Consider the following 20,068-nt stretch of genomic DNA (forward strand, 5'->3'; position numbering starts at 1 on the left):
TGGCGTGTGTGAAATACTGAGATTTATGATAGTGAGCTTAGCTTACAGAAGCCACCTCCCACGTTTGCAAAGCTTGAAGGACCTGCAAGACAACACCGGCCTATGTGGTGGGATAATTTGAGTCCTTTTCCTTTTTTGGGCAGATGGATGTTCCCAATGCTGGACATTCCTCATTCTGTTTCAGCACAGATGTATCTTACCTTTCTGTTAGGATCTATCCTGTGTCTGAGTCTCTCTTGTTTAGCTCTGTTACTACTTGTCCTAACCAGACTGAGTCCAAATTATTCCTTTCCTCCTCGTGGAATTTCTTATGTATTTTTGTATTTACATATCTACTCTATCCTGTTTCCTCACTCCACCCAGTTTATCTCACCCCTGTAACCACAACTCCTTGCAACACAGAAACAGATGTCAGTTTTTCCATTGTCTCCTAGATGCCAGCTGTGTTAAAATGTTGCTTCTTACTCTGTTTTTTAAGGACTACTCCCTGCTCCACCCTGGCTGACTCCATGTATGCCCAGCCCAGTGCTCCTCCTTGTGCATCATTCTGATGTCCATGGCATGCCTTTTCCTAACCAATTCTCAAGCTTTTCCTTGAAAAGCATATCTACAGCTCCCACAGTAAAGATGTAATAGCAGAGTGCAGCAGCTACAGGTCACTCACTTGGCTTCGAGTTTCCCAACCCATGTGCTTTCCCCTGAGTTTGGGTCGTGCCAGTTAATGTTTTATCTATGCCCCAACTTAACCTGGCAGTTGTGAGATAAAAAGTGGAAACGTTTTTGACCCAGTCTGCTGTCCGTGCTGGCTTGGAGACAGTTCTGCAAGCCTGGCCCTTTCCCAAGCACCTGTGCACAACAGCAGTGTGTCCTTGGGAAAGGAGGGTTAGAAGGACAGTGGTTGCGTCCCTGTGTGTTACAGGTTCCACCCACAGGTCTGGAGAGCATGAGCTCAGCCCCAGCCATCAGAAGTGTGCAGAAGTGTCTGTCCATGTGCGTGTACTGGAGGGGAAAGGACAGAGAGTTTTAATTTTAAAATGAAATTCATGCAATAGCCAGACCTTTCAGCTTTTTCATGCAAAAAGTGATTTATTGCTGCACTTACAGAATGAGCCAGGAGCAAACAGATTGATCCCACGCCATCCTTTCATGCCAGAGCAGCAGCCAGCAGCTGTGGCTGTGGCACAGAGAGGTCAGGTCCCACCACAGACCCTGTGCCATGGGAAAGCAGCACAGCTCCATCACCCTCACCCCACCATGGCTGCTGAGGTCCCAGACTGGGGTTTCATCTGTTTTTTCTTGTTGTGAGAGAAAAAAAAAAAATAAAGGATTGATCATCTATTCCCCTTCTCCCCCTCCTTTTGTTTGGCTGATGGAAAGATAGTGCAAAGTGCTCTTTGTACAAGAAACATGAAGCTCCAAACTCATCTTCTATAAATTAAATTCCAATAAGCCCACCAGCATGAAGATTGCTTGCTTTAAGTGTTCCCAGCTCAAGACTTCTCTGGCCCTCCATGAAGATTTCCTACCTCTTGCATGTATTGCACTTAAAATCAGTCACTTCAGTTTTTTCCTGCCCTGTGTCTGTAATATTTCTCCAGAGCTTCAGAACAGCAACATACATGTCAACACATCCTTCACCCTCTATATGGCCAGGCCATAGGTCTTTCTGCATGATCTTCCTTGGGAGTTCCAACTTTTCCCTCTCCTTATTCAGATGTATAAATGTATACATCTTGTAAAGTGTATACAAGATGTATACATTTGTATACATCTTGTATACACTTTACAAGATGTATACATTTATCTTATTAGCCCCAAACCCTAAGTATGGTATGAGTCCTGATACCAAATTGTTCCTGTTAGGGAGAATGGGAATGGACAGGCTTCCCAAGATGTTTGGGATTATGCAGGAGAAGGTGGCATTGGAAGGGAGCTGGTTCTTTTTTTCCTGGATCAGTATCTTGTGTGATAGTTTTAGCCTGATTAAAAAGCTGGTTTTCTATGCAGCTGTGCCATTTGTTGTCAGTCTCTGATTTTGCATCATTTAGCCTCTCTGTGACACTTTACTTTTTCTCCAAGATGAAAAGGTCAATACTTAATGACCTAGTTGTGAACTACTATCCTAGTTTTCCCAGGATAGTATCAGCATCTGTGGCTGCATGTGTGTCTGTTGCCAGGTTTTGCCTGTTCAGCGTTGGTTTTTTTTCTAGCACCCAAGTAGTATTTGTCTAGTACCTGGTCAAAGAAGAGTGAAGGCCAAAGTCGATGTGGGTTTGGGGTTTAATTAAATCATTGTAGTCCCCACAGTAATGCTGAATTATCTTACCCTTCTCTGCTGTGCCCTTCTCTGAGCGCACAGACACACAGGGACAAAGTTGGGGACGTGCATAGGAAAAGGAAGGAGGGAATGTATGAAGCAATTCGGGATTTTTGGCAATACAGTGTTAGCAGCTACTGTGTATGACTGCTTTACTTTCAAGAGCTTTGATCCTTCTTTTCATAGCTCTGGTGCATTCTCTGCAATGGGAACTGAAAATTGTGTGGCTATCTTGGTTTGCAGTACAAAGAATTGAAAAAAAAAACGTGTATTCAGGCTAATCTTCTCCATAGGACATTAGGTTCAATGCATGAAATAGAGAAAGTAATAAAGCTTTGTAATATTTCAAGAGTTTCCTTCAGAGGATATAACTTGCTTTTAAAATGTTCTCACTTGATAAAAATGCTCCTAAGTTAATATTCATTTTGTCTTCTATTATCCAGTCACTCTGTAGAGACAATTTCATAGCAAATTCATATTCCAGTTTGTCTATCCACAGGTTTTCAGGGAAGATGTTAAGCATTTCCATCTTCAGGACACACAATATACTTTCTCTGAATGAATATTAATTTTTGGTATGCTCCTCACTTGAGTGCTCAAAGGTTTTGAAAAAGTTAAGTCAAAATTAATATGCTGTGAAATGTGAAGTAAATCAAAGTATGAAAAGTTGCAAAGCTATTACTTTAAAAAAATGTTGCAGTTCAGGTCAGTTTAATAAAATCCCTTTATTGAAAATGCAATTGTTCTTTTATAACAGTGTTTTGATTTGCACAGCTACAATTGTCTGACTGTCATCTGTAGAAATCTGCACAGAGTAATAATTATTTGTGATGATTTGAGAAATGCTTGGACTGTCAAGTATGAAAAATTGCTGGTTCCCCATTATTGTCTAATGCTGAACATTTTGAAGAATACAATCTAGAACTTGGTGTATAGCCCATGTATACACTAAGTAGGGTAATTATGGATGCAAATTGTAAAAGCCAAGTCTTAAAATAGTCTAAACCATGTTTGTAACTTTAAGGCTCTCCATCAAGGTTTCAAGAATCTTATTCACACCTTTCATGTGAAAACAGGATTGAAAACATGCTTGCATATAACCTCATGCTCAAAAATCCCCCCCCTTTTAGCATCTGGGAAAACAAAAGTAATACTAAAAAACATTTTGTTTATTGAATAACAAACAACTCCTAGAACTCAGGTGGTGTAATTGATAGGCTGGGGGAAGGACAGCTGATAATAACTGAGACTTCAGACAACTGACTCTCTTGATGTCACACCAGGACCATTAGTGCCTCCTATAGTTAGTCTGTCTGACAGTTCTCCCTTGAAGACCTTTCTTTCTCTGGTTTCTGAGGCTGCTATACACACCCCTTCTGAACAAATACTATTAAGAAGAATTTGGTGGAGATGAGCTCTGGTTTTATCAGTGCAGGATAGACCCAGCTGGATGTCAGCTGGTTTTTAGGTAATGGACCACAGATGAGGGGAGCTCTGCAGCAATTAGTACAGTTCTAGCATAAGACAAACCAAACCTCCAAACACAAAGGTAACTGAAGAATTAAAGGCAGATGCAAAATCTTCGTTAAGGCAAAGTTGAAGAGAAAAATCAATTTAGCAAGGAATGGGCCTGCAAACAGTATTTACGATATTTATCCTCTTTATTCCATGCTAAACTAATTTTGATAATTTTGCCCTTCAGTCTGCCATGATCAAGTGTTATGTTAGCAGTCCCAGCATTGGCTGATTGTGAGCCTGGTTACAGTAATACAGAACTAGCTGCAGGCAATGCAATAGAATTAAATGAAACCCTGCCTGGTAAATGTGGAGGGTTTCCATCAGAGTTTTCATAGTGAGAGAGAATTTAATTAATGGGCATTTTGAGTGACATTTCAGTATTTCTTCTATTAAAAAACTGATTTCAGTACAGGTACATGTGAATTGACTTGATCTCTGCACCTAGTTTTCAGTAGACTATTATATTCAGAAAAAAATAAAAAATTCCCTGTTGTTTAAATCTGTACTTGCTGCTTGGCCGTCAAGCTTGGAAAGGTCTTCAAAGATTACTTTATCCTGCTGTGCCTAAGTAACCAGAAGGAAATACCTCCCATCTCATTACTCTGGTTTACCTTGAATAACCTTTTCCTGTAATGAGTTGATGACTGCCAGTTGGTTAGCATATGCATTTCTGGTCTGCATATTCTCTAGTGCTCTCCACAAAACACCCTCCTGCCCCCCCTGCACACACACACCCACCTTCCACTGAACAGAAGACATCCACATGGGTAGAGTGTGCTGGACTTTCCTCCCTTGTTGTTACTTTGGGACTGATGGAGATGAGAAGCTTCTGGGATCAGAGTGTCCCCAGACTACTTTTTTTCTTTTTCTTCTTTTAACGCCACTGAGCTTAGAAGTCTCCCACTGCTCATGTCGCTTCATTGTTCACCTTGGTTGCTGCATCAGAAAAGGAAGGAAAACTTTCATCTTGACATGCCCTTCTTCTCTGTTCCCCTTTACAACTTCTGCAGGAAAACAAAAATATTAAGTGCATCTCTGGTGTCAGTCCTTTCAGGGGAGAACAGCTGCTTTTATCAGATGTCTTCCCAAAACCTTTAATGGCCTGATGAAGTCCAAGATGAGCTGTCAGAGGACCCACTCGAGCACAGACTTTATCACCATCCCCACTCTGCTCTCAGGGTAATCGGCGCACAGGCTTAAAAGTGTCCTCTCCCAAAGTGGATTTAGACCATTAATTATTGTGGTTTCTAGAACTGAGGGGTCAGCAGGGACCTCTGGTAATGAGCACGGGCACAGCCATCAGTGTCCAGGCAGCAGCTGCACACTCACGACTCTGCTGTAGCCACATCTGTTACAGCTTTGGAGGAAGAAAAGTCCATGACCCCATTTGTTTGTCTTGTCCTTCACCATCCATGGGTTTAAAGATATCCATTCCTTGGATCTTCTCTCTGGCTGCTTAAATTTGTGGGGTATATTTTCCTCATTAGCTGTGAGCACATTTGCACTTTTTTCCCTGGACGAGTGGGTGTCTAGTTTAAACAAATGTGTTTCCAGCCTCATTTAAACTTACTGTTTCTCCAGGTCCCCTTACCAGCTTCAGGAGTGAAATTGTTATGTGGCTTAAAGGCCTTGCCTGTAACTTTAAAAGAAGAGGAACCATAGTACCATCAGACAACTCACTGTTAATGTATGGTTTCAAAATACAAAATTGAAAATGCTCCTATGATTGCCTTCCATGGTGCTTGAGCATGTCCTTTGTGCAAAGGAGAGTTTGGTGGTTCTTTCAGGATTCCATTAAAGGCTCTCAGGTGCCTTACCTGGCCTTTCACTTGAGCAGGGTCAATGAGGGTTGTTCACTTGAGCAGGGTCAAGGGGGCTGTTGCCCCCTTGAAGAGAGCCAGCAGGGCTCTGTGTCTCTGGGGGAAGCAGGTAGGTCAGCTTTTTTAGGGTGCATCAGGTATGTTAGCTTCAGAAGAAATGGGCTTTATACACTTGGCATTGTTCTAAGACAGTCACTAGACTGGCCTTTTATCTTTTGTTTGTTTGTCTGTTTGTTTGTTTTAGTAAACTGAAGTCAGTAGGATAGAATAAAAAGAAGTCAAGCTTTCTATTTCCTACGTGGCCCTTCATCCATCAGCCATTCCAAAGGGTGCTGTCATTGATGAGAACTAGACAATCCCCTTTTACTGTTGCATTGCTATTTAATATGCATTCTATGTGCCCCCAGGCAGGTCAGAGCACATGCATAGCTCACCCTGGGGTGTTGCTGTGTACTTAGTAAATGTGGTTTTTATGCAATTTCTTCATTTTTTTCCATGTTAAAAAGAACGAGAGGAAAGTACCACTTAAAAATGCACAAGTGTAATCTTCTAAATGAATTTAATGTAGTACAAGCTCATTGGTAATTGCAAATAGTAACACTGCGTTTTTCCCCTTACTCTAAATGTCTGAAAATCTCATTAATGTTAATGTATGGGGAAGTGCTTAGCCTATTGATGGAGGAATGCAATCAGGAGCAAAGCACAGCTCTACAAAGATTCATCTCCAGATTAGGGTCTGGAGCAACCATTAGATTATCAAATCTGACCTTCTATCTAACACAGACCATAGAATCTCATCCACTTAATTCTGTATTTATCCTAAGAATAGCACCAGAAAATCAGATACAGTGCATTAACATATTATAATGTAGCAATATATTCAGCATTTTCTTTCTTTCTTTCTTTCTTTCTTTCTTTCTTTCTTTCTTTCTTTCTTTCTTTCTTTCTTTCTTTCTTTCTTTCTTTCTTTCTTTCTTTCTTTCTTTCTTTCTTTCTTTCTTTCTTTCTTTCTTTCTTTCTTTCTTTCTTTCTTTCTTTCTTTCTTTTCTTTTTCTTTTCTTTTCTTTTCTTTTCTTTTCTTTTCTTTTCTTTTCTTTTCTTTTCTTTTCTTTTCTTTTCTTTTCTTTTCTTTTCTTTTCTTTTCTTTTCTTTTCTTTTCTTTTCTTTTCTTTTCTTTTCTTTTCTTTTCTTTTCTTTTCTTCTTCTCTAAAACTTGGGGCAAACAGCACTCCTGTGCTATATGATTTTGGATGAAAATCTGCAGGAGGAGAGATTTCAGCTTTTTATTTGCAAAAGAGAATTTGTATGTCTGTGTGTTTGCATAGGGTTTTGTTCAGTTCTTTGAAAATTGTTGACTGGTAACTAATGAGTATAGAGCTGATTGAGATCCATTACTTCTGTTTTGCTCTGAGGACATCATAAATTGAAAGAGGGATTTTTTTTTTTAACAGAAAAAGTAATTTTCTGGAAAAATCTGTGTGGTCCTTGACAACTGCTTTCTAACATCTAATTTGGAAACTCCCTGCCAGTCAGTTTTCCTAGGAAGCAGAAAGCACATTTCACATCTGGCTTCTCATCTGTTTGACTGTTACATAAAACTGCCCTTGAAGTGCACCTGGAAGATATCCAGGGGGATACCACACACACATAAAAAACAAGCCAAGCTGTCTAAAAGAACTGCACTGGGCTAGTGCACATTTTAACCACTAGCCAGCATTTTACTGAACAGAGGAGTAAAAGAGATGAGGAAAGTATCAGGGAATTCAGAGGAGAAGTGGTGGGCGGCACTGTGCAAAATACAGAGGTCCCAGGCTTGGCGCATATACACTCTCTTGAAGGAAAAGTTGTCCTGCCCAGAGCTGACCTGCACCAGCCCCTTGGTGTTGCTCATACCATGGAGACATTTCTCTGCAACCCACCACAGCCCAGGCAGAGGGAGAGTCTCTGTTGCTCACATGCTGCAGAAGCTTTTGCTGCCCTTTGGGTGGGTGAAACTTGGGCTCTTAGCATTAGTCTGTAACAAAGCAATTTCTGTTTCCTTCTCTGCAAAGCTCAGAAGTCCTGCAACTGGCTTGGTCCCATTTTGGAGTTTCATTTGGGTTTCAATTCTTAAGTTAATTTGGATTCTGGTCTTTGAGTTTCGATGGGTTTTTAAAATATGAATCATGGCTAAGTACTGCTATTGAAAGCAGAGATTTGTCCCATGACTGCGGGAACTGGAGGTTCAGAACTCCCAAGCTGGTGCAAAACCATTTGCTAAGGACAGAGGGTTTTGCCTTGCATGTACTGTTTTTTTCTGGTATACTGGCAGGGAAAAAGACCCCTATAATCAAAGGAACACACATAGCAGGTGCATAGAGTCTGCATTGCCTCAAATACTTCTTTTCAGTGTCCTGTGATTCATGTTAATTCACCAAGGTACAAGATAAATACTTTTGAAAGACTAGCATACAAGAAGGAATCTGAGACCTCCTTGCCTATCAAATAGGAAGGTCAATACTTGCCTTAATTCTTGTCTTTGAGGCTAAATTAGTTATTGAGCATAAGGTTCTTCAGAATTCACAGGTAAATAGTGTTAAATAAATGTAAATAACATTACCAACATCTTCCCACTCTTGCTTTGATGCAGTTTTTTCTCAATAAGTAATAAGGTATTTGTAGCAGGATAGGGCTGTACAGAAAAACCCCATGCCATGCAGAGACACCTCTGAATAACCAAACACAGGAGCCCTGCACTGGCATGGTCTGAATGAATCTTCCTCTTGGGGAGTTGCAGGAATATCCATGGACTTCATTTATTCTGGCCGTAGCCATATAAGCCATATTCAAGGTCATAGTCAAGAAACAAGCCATGACTATTAAATTTTCTGACCAAAAAGACACCAGTAACATGAACACACAGTATTTTCATTTTGTCAAATTTTCCAGGATCTTCCTACCCCATCTTGGCAGCAAAAGGTCCAACACTGCTGTAGCTGTGGGTTTAACTGCAGAGTGGAGGCAAAATTTGTTTTCCAGGCCTAACAGAAGCAGTGACCACATCTCATGATGAGAGTTCTGTAAATACATTTGCCACCATGCTGTGTGAGCACTTGTGCTCCTTAATATTGTCTTCAAAGCAACGCTCTGGATGCTCTGTGAACAGCATTTAATCAGTGTGTATCAAGAAGTTTTGAGATAAAAACAGTTCATCTTCTAGAATAGTGTCAGTTGTACTCAGCCACATAATGAATTATTCCATGCAGGGAAAGATCTGCTTTTCTATGAATTTGTATAATAAGCAAAAAAGGCATTGAGAGTTTCCCAGCCCTTAACCTGCTGGTGCCTGTGCTTCCTTTGCAGTTGTCCAACACAGCAATTCTTCATCAGATCAGACGAGACCAAGTGACAGACACGTGCCGAGCAAACAGCATGTCCAGCAGGAAGCGCCGTGTGCTGACACCTAACGATCTCAAGCACTTGGTCGTGGATGAGGATCATGAAATGATCTATTGCTATGTTCCCAAAGTGGCCTGCACAAACTGGAAGAGAGTCATGATGGTTCTTACGGGAAGAGGGAAGTACAGTGATCCGATGGAAATCCCGGCCAATGAAGCCCACGTTTCTTCAAACCTGAAGACCCTCAACCAGTACAGTATCCCAGAGATCAACCACCGCTTGAAAAACTACATGAAGTTCCTCTTTGTTCGTGAGCCTTTTGAAAGACTGGTGTCAGCCTACAGGAACAAGTTCACCCAGAAGTACAACACTTCCTTCCACAAGCGATACGGCACCAAAATCGTGAGGCGCCAGAGGAAAAATGCAACCCAGGAGGCTCTGCGGAAAGGTGATGATGTGAAATTTGAAGAGTTCGTGGCATATCTCATCGACCCACACACCCAAAGAGAAGAGCCCTTCAACGAGCACTGGCAGACTGTGTACTCCCTCTGCCACCCTTGCCACATCCACTACGACCTCATAGGAAAGTACGAAACGCTTGAAGAGGATTCGAATTACGTTCTCCAGCTGGCAGGAGTAGGCAACTACCTGAAATTCCCCACCTATGCAAAGTCTACGAGAACTACTGATGAAATGACCACAGAGTTCTTCCAGAACATCAGCTCCTTGCACCAAACGCAGCTGTATGAAGTCTACAAACTTGATTTTTTAATGTTTAATTACTCAGTGCCAAGCTACCTGAAATTGGAATGAGGGATGGTTTAGGGGAAAGAGGGGAGAGAAAGCCTGTTTTATTTAAGATTTCTATTTGTCATAATAAATATGGAGAATGGGTTATTTTGTAAATTAATATTTTCTTTTTTTTGAATGATGCTGCAAGCAGCACAGTCAAAATTATTTAAATCAACTGTAAGAAAGGACAGCTCTCTTTGCAAGGTAACGGGATTGTGACGATCTAGCTGTAGAAATGAATAATACTGCTACACTGTTTAAACAAATATTAATTGTGTTCTGGTGAATTTCATTGATCTTGCATTCCTCCAGTTCTAATTAATGTTATTTATACTTACTTAAAACATTGTCTCTTGGTAGGTTTCACTTCAGCAGCAGAGATAGGATAACATGTGGACAAAAGGAGTCTGGTTTTGTGCTTTCCTCGATTTCCAGCTTGCTGGGTAAAAATATTCTTCCATTAGGCAATGATGCAGGTAAATATGGGAATGGTTCTGGAACCACACGCTTTGAGAAGATTGGTGAAAATAAGTTTTTTAGAAAGTGATGTTGTGCTCCATAGTAGTACAAAATCTATCTTTCTAGGGCTGAAAAGGAAAAGTAACCCAGATTTGGGTAAATTCATGAGTATCTAATACCCGTGACTTAAAGAAACATGAATGTATTCCTTAGGAAGAGAAACCATGAACCTTTTATAAGTCTTAATGAGTTTTTGGAGAATATGACCACTCCTACTGGCTCTTAATTTGAAGCCTTCCAGCCCAAATGAATTGGGGATGGTCCTTCAGAAAAGAATCAGCATTTGAAAAGTGACTGGAAGAGATTTTTTGAATGCCCAAAGCAATTGGCATTGACTTAATTCATATCCAGGATGGAGCTCTGGGGACATCCATCCTCTTCAAGTCGTGCCTCCCTAATTGATCCTAAAATGGGCAACCAAAACTGATTGGAGACACACTGGTTATGATACGTTGCTGTAAACAACATGGGCATGTCATTTGAAAATTCAAAAAGTCATCTTCATGTTGATTCTCTAAGCATGTAAGGCAATAAGAAAGGTCTCATCTTCCTACATGCTGGTTTCATGAGTTTTTCTTAGGGAGGAGAAGAAGCCTTCTTTTTTAGCTGATGCCTAAATGTCATTGATAGGAATTTTTCTAAGTTCTGATGGGTTAGAAATTCATCTAAGTCATCTCTAGTGTAAGACCATGGCCTTTTTTCTTAAGGGGAATGTCTCAGTAGCAGCTGTTTTGTGTTTAACTGCGATTTGGGATGGCAGATTGCTTTGGGTAAGCAAATAGTAATCTATACACAGCAGATTAACAATGAAAAATGGTATTTCAGTGTGGATCTGTTAGCCAGCCAGTGGGAGCAGTTCAGGCTTCTCCAGATGTTTGCTTCAGTTGGATGCAGGTGAGGGAATGCTCTGTAGCCACCTCAGCATCCACAGCCAGCTGATGGGTGAAAGGAGGCAGAGGCTAAACTGAGACACTTGTAAAAATATAAAATCTGTTTTAAAGTTGATAGATGGTCAAAAATGGGGGGTTTAACTTGGCCTGCATGTCAATCTTTTGATCAAAACAAACCCTTTCAAAATGAATGATGATTTAAATAAACTCAGCTAACGGCAGAGCTGTTTCAACAGTGTCGCAGCCAGATCCTGAAAAATTTCAAATTGTACAGTAGCCAGTAATATCCACTGAATTGTATTTGTTTCCAGGACACAGATGTGATTAAAGAAGAAAAATAGTTTGCACTTCATTTGATAAAAATAAGTTGCTAAATAAATCTCACTGAAAAACAAATTAACATACCAAACAGCAACCGAAGTCCTTTCGCAGTTGGATTTGGTCTTAGGCAGGATTCAGGTAATTATTTTTTCTATCATCATACCATACAAATAAATCTCTTATCCATTGTGGAACAGCCATGGTTTTCATAACCCAGCCCCTATTTATAACCTGGAGCACTGGGCCAGTGACTGACAAGAGGCTGGCTGGCTGGCTGGCTGACCCCTCTGAATTCCTGATCCATTGCTAATTACTGGTTGTTTTACTTTAAAGCAGTTTAGTCTCATTTAGAGTGTGTGGAGCTGTACCTCTCACAGTGCCCTGACTCTCTTATGTTCCTAGTTCAGTGGTTGTATGTTTGTTAAAAAAACAACTGTCGGAGGCAGGTTCCCCTTTTCCCCCTCAGAATACTTCTTACAAGCTATTTGTGTGTTAGTTTGGTCTTTGCGTCCCACAGTGCTCATACTTTGGTCCAGTTTTCTTCTCAGTCAGCTCTTAATCCATCCAGCAGAATGTGATGTGATTTTTTTTCACTTAAGACAAAAGTTGCTTCAGAAAGTAAATATTTAAAGAACAGGGTGTGCTTCTCCCTTTCTTTTTGTACTTTTCTCTGGCACCATCACCACATTTTTATACATTCTGAAATATTCTCTGTAGTTTCACAGCTTTGGAGACACCAAACCTCTATATGGTAGCTGTGATAGAAAAGCTTTAAGTGAAAAATGTGTTCAGGAGATCTGAGGGATGACCGTTGCTCCAGCCAGGATTTTTAGCAACAGCTTTGGGTTGGATTACCTAAATTCTGGCTCCCCACAGAGGGTAGCTCTATGGGTGGATGCTCAGCACTGAGAAGGCTTTTTTGTGGACTTCAGTGGGTGCATGAAGTCACTTGCTTTTGAAAAACCTTGATCCCAAACTACTACTACCTGGCTATTTAGTGCATTATATCTATTTTGAGGTCCTGTGAATGGGATGTAGATCTGTGTTTAAAATGAACAGCTGACATGCTGGATATGGCTGTGTCCTGTGCAGTGAGCAGCAAGCCCTCACCAGCTCAGAGCAGGATGACAAATGTTAAGGAATAGCCATTTCTTTTGGCCTATTTGGCATGCTGTTTTGACTGAGCCAAAAAAAATCTGTCTTTCCACTGCAGCTACACAGGAGGACATTCAGGGTTGTAAATGCTCATGTCAGTGAGCTGGTAGCCACCACCTGCAGTGGGCAGCAGCCAGGGAACTGGGTTGGTTTTACCCTCTAACTCTTTCCTGGGTTTCCCAGCTGGAGGGAAGAGGGGCTGGTCTCTCCTGAGTTCTGCCTCTCTCCCAGCTCCATTTCTGCCATGGCCACAGCTGATCCTTGGAGACAAATGGGCAGCAGGGAGCAACAGCAAAATGTAAATACAGACATGCTCGTGGGGCTGCAAGGGCCACTCGGGAAGCTGCTGTTGTAGAAGGGCATTAATTATGTCTAGTAGTGATGAGCACAGAGGGAACACAGTGGGGGAATTCCTGCTCTCCACCTCTGTCCCCAGCCTCCTAAAGCTGCTGGAGCAGTGATCCTCATCTCTGAGCAGCTGTTGCCTCCCTGTCATTTGGCAGGGCCAGCGCTGAGCCCAGCAGTGCTGGTGGCTCTGTACTTGGCACGATACCCACAGCTGAGGGGTCATTCCCCCCAAATGGCATCAAGCACCTTAACCTGGAGTGCAGGCTGAATTTGGCCCATATGAACATGGTGAAGACTTCTGGGCGGTGGGAGGTTTCCCCCAAACCTGGCTCAGTCCATGCTTCAGCCTCTTCATAAACCATGTCCATTATGACAGAAACATGCAAACTGCCTGAACCATGCGCTGTGTAAGGCAAGTGAAATAAATAATCCACAAGCAGAAGTGCTTTTAGAAATAAGTTGACTCCAGATGTTTTAGGGTTTCACTGTAGTCTGCTGCACTTTTCAGGTAGAAAAAGGGACTGTCCTTACTATTACTCTTGTTACAGAGAGTGCTATTTTCTTACATGCATGCACAATACAATGTGTACGAATAATTTAACATCAGTGTGGGGTTGGATTTTTTTTAACCTATTTGTATGCAGTAGAAGGCTTGTTGTAGAAAAGTATCTCCTCATACTTAAATATACTGTTAATAAAGCAAAAAAGATAAATTATACATTGCCAACACAAGTGTGAACTGCTCATGAGTCTTTCCTTAAAAAAGCCATTCAAGCCTGATTATTTTTCTAAGTAACTTCAATTAAATTGAAGAAAGAAAATTCCTCTCTGTGTGCTTTATTTATGGCTCATGCTTTCAGGGCGGATTTTTCAGGGTGGGATTTTTGTCTGCACAGCTTTGCTTTCTCACCTGCCTTATTGTATATTATTTGTATATTAATTGTATATTATAGGCAGGACACACTAAAAACTCAAAATTATCTACTCCTGTGGAGCAGGAGAAATCCCTTGGTGGGGTTCAGTGGGCAGAGCAGCCAAGGAACCAAGCTCAGGCAAGGGGGAACCAATGGCTGCAGAACTCGACCATGGAGGGAGGGAGCTGGGGGCTTTACAAAATTGAAATCACTTGCACACAAACCCAGAAACTTCTGTTTTTGGTGTAATGGAGTAAGAAATGGCCTCTCTGCACAGCCTTGGATGCACAGCTTTTGGGTGGTTTTCTTCATTGCTTGTAAGATAGTGGAAAGAAAAGACCAGTCTCTGATACTGCCACACAGACTGAAAAAAATTGGATTTGCACCAGTGGAAGGAATCTTGAGGATTTGTCCTTTTGGCAAGCCTCAATTTTTCCATTAAATAACTGCAAATTTACAAAATCCCTTCCTATTTATACCCAGCAGCTGCCCCGTGGTACTGGCCTCAGGAGGCTGCTGTAGGACAGGCGAGCTGGCAGCAGCAGGGCTGTGGGCAGCACCCTGGCACTGGCAGATGGATGTGGAGCACTGCAAGGTGTAACAAAGTGACAGGATCCTGCACAACTGAAGTGTCCTCCAGCTCAAATAAGAGATGAAGTCCAGTAGAGATGATGCAAAGTTTGAAGACTGTTCCTGTGGTCGTAACCTGCTCCCTGTGCAGGCATGAACTCCAGCACTTTCAAACCTTTGTTTGGATGAAAACACGTATCATTCGATTCCATCATAATTACAAAAGAATTTAAAGTGTGGATAATGGGAAGGAAAAGAGAAAAAAATCAAGCACATGCAGCCAGCAGCAGAGCAGCGATCAGGGCATATGCTTGCCAATCAGCAGCACTCCGCCTTTCTCACTAGCTGTGTTACACATCATCACATACCAGACTCCTGATGCCACACAAAAATATCTTGCTTTTCCAGTTGCACTTACAACTTTGCCAAAGATTGAAATTTTTGAAATATTAGAGTCTGGTTTATTCCTCAGTGCACTGAAAGACGTATCCAAATGCCACCTCCCCAGATTGCATGCTAATCAGTTTTCTAAAGAAATCTATGTTAAAAGAGTAAAATCAACTTCACCTTCTCTATTGGCATGACAAGAAGCCACCTGTTTCCCTTATTAATTGAAATGTCACTCTACTGATGTGCTAGAGCCTCTGGACTCTGAGATTCAACTCACTGTCAATAAAAATCTTATGCTGGCTAAGTCAGAGGCATTAAGGACCTAGAGTAGTGACTTATTCATGGAGGAAAAAATATAGAAAATATTATTATTCCTTTATACATTATTTAAAATATATTTTGCCAATATTTTATTAACATTACTGACTTTGACATTGACTGTCCCTATTTTTTTGAGTAAAAGCAACCTGAGCTAACATTCCTTTAGAAGCACACATCCTAGCACTATGCAACAAATGGACACAGATCATTTTGGAAAATGAGACATAGCACTTGCAGTAAAATTATGTGGGTTTGAAAATCTCATTTCAATCAGAGTTTTTAATTAAAAAACAAACAACCAGCAAAGCTGTTTTCCTCAGTCAGAGAAAAAAATCAATCCAAAGTATATGCCCTGGTTTCTCTTTTTTTCACTAATACATAAAGCTGTCAGGGTTACATACAGCTGAATTATAACAGTTTACCCATTAGGCTTTGGCTTGTTCTAAAAACTAAAATTTTACTGTGAAAATTCATTACTTTTTAGCAGAAAGAGGTCTCTCTGCTGTCAGCAGGTATGTGCAGCCCTACATCAAATCAAAATCTGGAACCCACAGCAGCCCCAATTTCCCATAAAAGCTTGTGCAAAGTCAGGGTTTAACCTTTATCTAAGCTTTTCTTAGGCTGAATTTATTCAGACTTCCTTTAGCAGATAACTATTCTACCTAAAACTGATTCAGTTTAATGTCTGAAGTAGAGGGGTTTTTTTTTAAAGTGATTGCTCTATGAATAAAATCAATCACTGCATTTTTTACTATTTTTTAAACTTCAAGGAAATTAATTTAGAAAGAAAGGTCAAATCAGAGCAAGCAGCCATGCTGTGGAGAGACAACCACTGCATCCAGGTAAATGCTGAGACCTCCATTCAAGAAAAACAAAATATATTCCTTTCAGAAATTACAGCTATTCATGTTTTATTGAGATATTTGCCTTCAGTTATATGGAAGGACATAACAACTTCACTAGCTTGAATTAATTTTACAATGCTTTTCTAGTTTATCGTAGAAATGTTTCTGCTCTGTGTGCTATATGATTTTACATGCTAGATGTAGAATTCCCAAAGCAGATGCTTTCAAAGCCTCCCTTTTTCCCTAAGAAAAAATTCAAAAACTAAATCCACAATTTTTTAATGACAAAAGTTATTGAAGTCAATGGTGCAAAGATTAGAAAAATCACAGGTGAGTGCAATTCAGGTGAGAAATTAAGTCTGTATAGCTGTGGAAAAGCAGAAATAGCCCTCCTATTTCTGGTCCTGTGTTGGAAAAGAGATTCTAGATTATTCTGTGGCTTTCAGAGGCGTCCTGCAAACAGGAGACAGCTGCCCTCAGAGCATACAGAATGGTGCATAGGTCTTGCCTAGTCCATAGAGCTGTAAGCCATACCTTCCTAGAAGCAGGAGAAGGGGCGGGGGGGGGGGGGGGGGAATCTCCTTTTATGTGAGGCAGGAGCTTTCTTTATAGGTATGGACAGGAGAAAATGGATTGCAAGTAGATATCCTTATCTAGCAGGAGACTTGACCATGACCAGAAAAAGACAAGATAACTAAAAATGAGCTTTTGCTGAACAACACTCCAATTCCATACTATGCCAGAAAACTGTATGCAATGTAGTTAGAGCTGAATGAGAATCAACAACCAGAAAGGTGAACATTCATTAGTTTTGTCTCAAGTCATTGCGTGAGCGTTCCTATGGTAATAGGATATCTTCCTCCTGCTTTATAACGTGTGCTAAAAATGTTTCTTTCTCTTAGTGCCAGTCTAAAAGCTACACAAATTCCAGAGGTATGTGTGCATTCGCCAGTGCTTTAATGCCAAGGCTCTACAGTCAGGCTCAAAGCAGGGGGTTTATTTCTCCCTGAGAGGTGAATGCTGTTGCAGCTCATGTCAGTCTCATGTACAGGGCACGTAACCAGCGTGGGGTCTAACAGAGCTGCATTTCCTGAACTTTGGCTCAGTAAGCACTTTACAGTGCTTCCAAAAAGTTGTTTTGGTTTTATTTTTAATGAAGCAGCATTCTAATGTGGGAATAGAGCAAAGGCCAGCTAGAAGTGAAGCCAGGGAATAAGTATGTCTTTTTGGATCTGAATTCACAAAGACCTTAGATCTTTCATTTTGGACAAATCACATGCAGGTTTTTTAAAAGTTTCTTTTTTTCAAAGGCCTCGCCGTCTGCTCTTACAGGGGGACCACAGTTCCCATACTCGTCTGGGGACTTAGACGCTACCATAGTACTTAGTGGCCTTACTGGACTGGGACTAAAGAAGCTGCAATAGCAAAGCATGAAGATGAAATGAATGAAAGAGATAGATCTGATCAGCCAATCTTCATGTATCAGACAAATACAGAGCTTGCTTCTGTCTCCAAACCATCCAAACTTTTGTCCACAAATTGGTACCTGAGCTGATCCCAGTTACCTAAATGTGGTCAAGCTTAGCAAGCTCACTTGGATTCTGGAAATCCTCCAAACTCCAGAGGCACTCATCTCTTTTAAGTGAAAGCTACCCTTCATCTCCTTAGAACCAGAATTCATCAGACATGTCTGTTTTCCTTTTTAGCGAGTAAAAATTGGTTCATTCTTCAAAACAATTGACATAAAGTATGTTCTGATATTACTCCAGAACTCTGGATGCTATAAGGTAGTAAAATAATTAGTTGTGTCAGCACTGAGAGAACAGAAACAAAAAGGGGAAAAAAGGGCTTTGGATGATCTAAAGTTAACCATAGTATGAGGATTCAGAGGAAAGTAGTGGATGATTGCCTCTCAAGTATAAAACAAGTATTGTTGTTCGTAACTTTTGAAATACCATTTAGAATGTCAGATTTATTGAAATACTATTCTACTGTACATGGGACAGGGCAACAGTTTCATTAATCTGAACCAGGAGGTGACAGAAAAAAGTTGTTAAACAGACAAAATCTTTTGAAAGATCCCATTCATAGTAAAACGTTGAATGTAAATCTGAGAACTTAGCATTATTAAATCCTGAGGATCTGTTCAGAAGTAAGTAGGTGTCTACCATATAATTAATTCAGGATTTCACTTGCAAAAAATGAATTCAGAATTAGAATTATTCAAGGAAAGCACTTCCTTTACCTTTTAAGACTTTAGGCAACTCTTAAGAAGGAAACAATATCCCAAAGGAGCAAATTGGAGAATGCTAAGTAAGGAAGAATATTTCAAGTATAGTTTGGACTGATGTCATGGTTTGAGCCTGGCGCAATGCCAGTGCCCCCATGAAAATACTTCTTCCCTGGTATTTACTGTGAGATGTGATCAGAGACAGAGCAGGGCAGGCTCCAGCTTAAGAATGAAAGGAAAAAAAAACTTTATTAACCTAGGACTATAAGAGAAACACAGAACACAGGATGAAAACCTTCCAAATTTCCTCCTCCTCCCCTCACCAGATTCCCAACACATCACAGTAAAACAAAACCTTGGATTTTCAATTCAGTTATCACTCCTTAGATCACCCACTCTCAGTCCATCACCACCCTTCAGATAATCAATTCTCAATTCCTCAAGAAGAGAGGAGTCCCTCCTGCACCACAGACTTCCCCAGGAAACAGTCGAAACCTCTCGTGTTTCCATGTCACGCGTGGCACCACCCGGAGAACATTCTGCCATCGTGACCTCTTCCTTCCATGTCCAGTGCTCTCACCACTGCACATGGACCAGAGCTACTTCCAGGGTTTTTTCCCTTTTAAGGATGCTTTGTCCAGTTCCAAAAAGAGCACAGTCTCTCTCCTTTTGGGACACCTGTCCCCCCCAAATTTCACCCCCTGAGGCCGAGGGGTCTCCTGAACAGAGATCATCTTCCTCTTCTTCTTCTCTGAAGACGGAGGGCACCACCACCCCCCTCCTCACCCGTGGTCTCTGTTCACGCACTCCTTCACGTCACCGCACTCTCCTGGCTCTGAGCCATTGCCTCCCCCTAGAGGGAGGCAATGTGTCACAGGAACACAAGTGGTTCTGCCCATGGCTATACAAGAAAAGTCCAGCCAAAGGCCACTCCATCATCTCCTCCCACCTAGGATTCTTCTCAGCTTCTCTCAACATCTTTCACTTGCACCAACTCGCATCACACTTGCCCGTTTCCTGCTATCCCAAACTCTATCTCATCAACTCCAGGAGGAATCAGCATTTGCAAGGTTTCCATCATCCATAAGAAGGGTTAAAAGTCTCAGGCTCTGGCTGTCCATGAACTCCCACGGCTGGCTGCCCTGTCGGGCACCCCTCCCTTCTCTTTCACGCCAGCCGCGCTATCACAGGCACAGGTTCTCTCCCTCTCTCTCCCTCCGGGGGTGGGGGGATGGCTGCCTCAAGGCTCGAAGTGTTCCTCCAACCTTCTATCTCGCAGGGGCCTCCTCCCTTCTTTCCCAGGCCTGGCCTACCTCCTCCAGCCGCATGGCCTCCCCTCCCCCGCCCAGCTTGGAGCTGGGCAGGGGAGGTCTGTTGTCTTCACGAAGTGGAACCCAAGAGAGCTTCCCCCAGGTATTCACAGCTTTTAACCCCCTGTGTTCTCAGAGGCGTATCCATGCCTGGTGGACAAACAAGGTGCCAATATTAAAATCTGAACACCAATTGGTTTGACCACACCATCCCAAAAAAAACTAATTTCCTCTCAAACCATGATAACTGAGAAATAAAAGCATAAACAGAGGATATGATGAACTAGCCTGCATATTAAATAAACAACTAGCAGGACTTGAAACAAAAACATTTTTTAGCTGCAGAGAAGGTAAAGCCCATCCAGCCCAGCCAATGCTGAATGACTCCTGCTCTTTGGTATCCACCCAGAATATGGCAATCTTGTATATT

At 41.5% G+C, this 20,068-nt stretch overlaps 2 protein-coding genes across 6 annotated transcripts in view; one reads left to right on the top strand and one right to left on the bottom strand.

Annotated features, from left to right (window-relative positions):
- CHST11 (carbohydrate sulfotransferase 11) overlaps positions 1 to 13,868 on the top strand; it is a 161,327-nt gene extending 147,459 nt beyond the window's left edge. For both annotated transcript variants that reach the window (XM_059846221.1, XM_059846220.1), the window contains one exon: positions 8,998 to 13,868. In XM_059846221.1, the coding sequence (XP_059702204.1) occupies positions 8,998 to 9,846 (849 nt within the window). In that variant the 3' untranslated portion in view covers positions 9,847 to 13,868. The remainder of the gene's footprint in view (positions 1 to 8,997) is intronic.
- Positions 1 to 20,068, bottom strand: part of SLC41A2 (solute carrier family 41 member 2) — an 81,229-nt gene that overhangs the window by 7,329 nt on the left and 53,832 nt on the right. The window contains exon 11 of one of the 4 annotated variants that reach the window (XM_059846214.1): positions 3,024 to 6,913. The exons of 1 other annotated variant lie outside the window; for it this stretch is intronic. In XM_059846214.1, coding sequence (XP_059702197.1) covers positions 6,536 to 6,913 — 378 coding nt within the window. In that variant the 3' untranslated portion in view covers positions 3,024 to 6,535. Of the gene's footprint in view, positions 1 to 3,023; positions 6,914 to 18,551; positions 19,789 to 20,068 lie in introns of those variants that run through there. 2 more of the 4 variants (XM_059846216.1, XM_059846219.1) reach the window with 2 other exon arrangements.

This window comes from Haemorhous mexicanus, chromosome 5 (assembly GCF_027477595.1).
Source record: "Haemorhous mexicanus isolate bHaeMex1 chromosome 5, bHaeMex1.pri, whole genome shotgun sequence".
In the NCBI taxonomy this organism is placed as follows: domain Eukaryota; kingdom Metazoa; phylum Chordata; class Aves; order Passeriformes; family Fringillidae; genus Haemorhous; species Haemorhous mexicanus.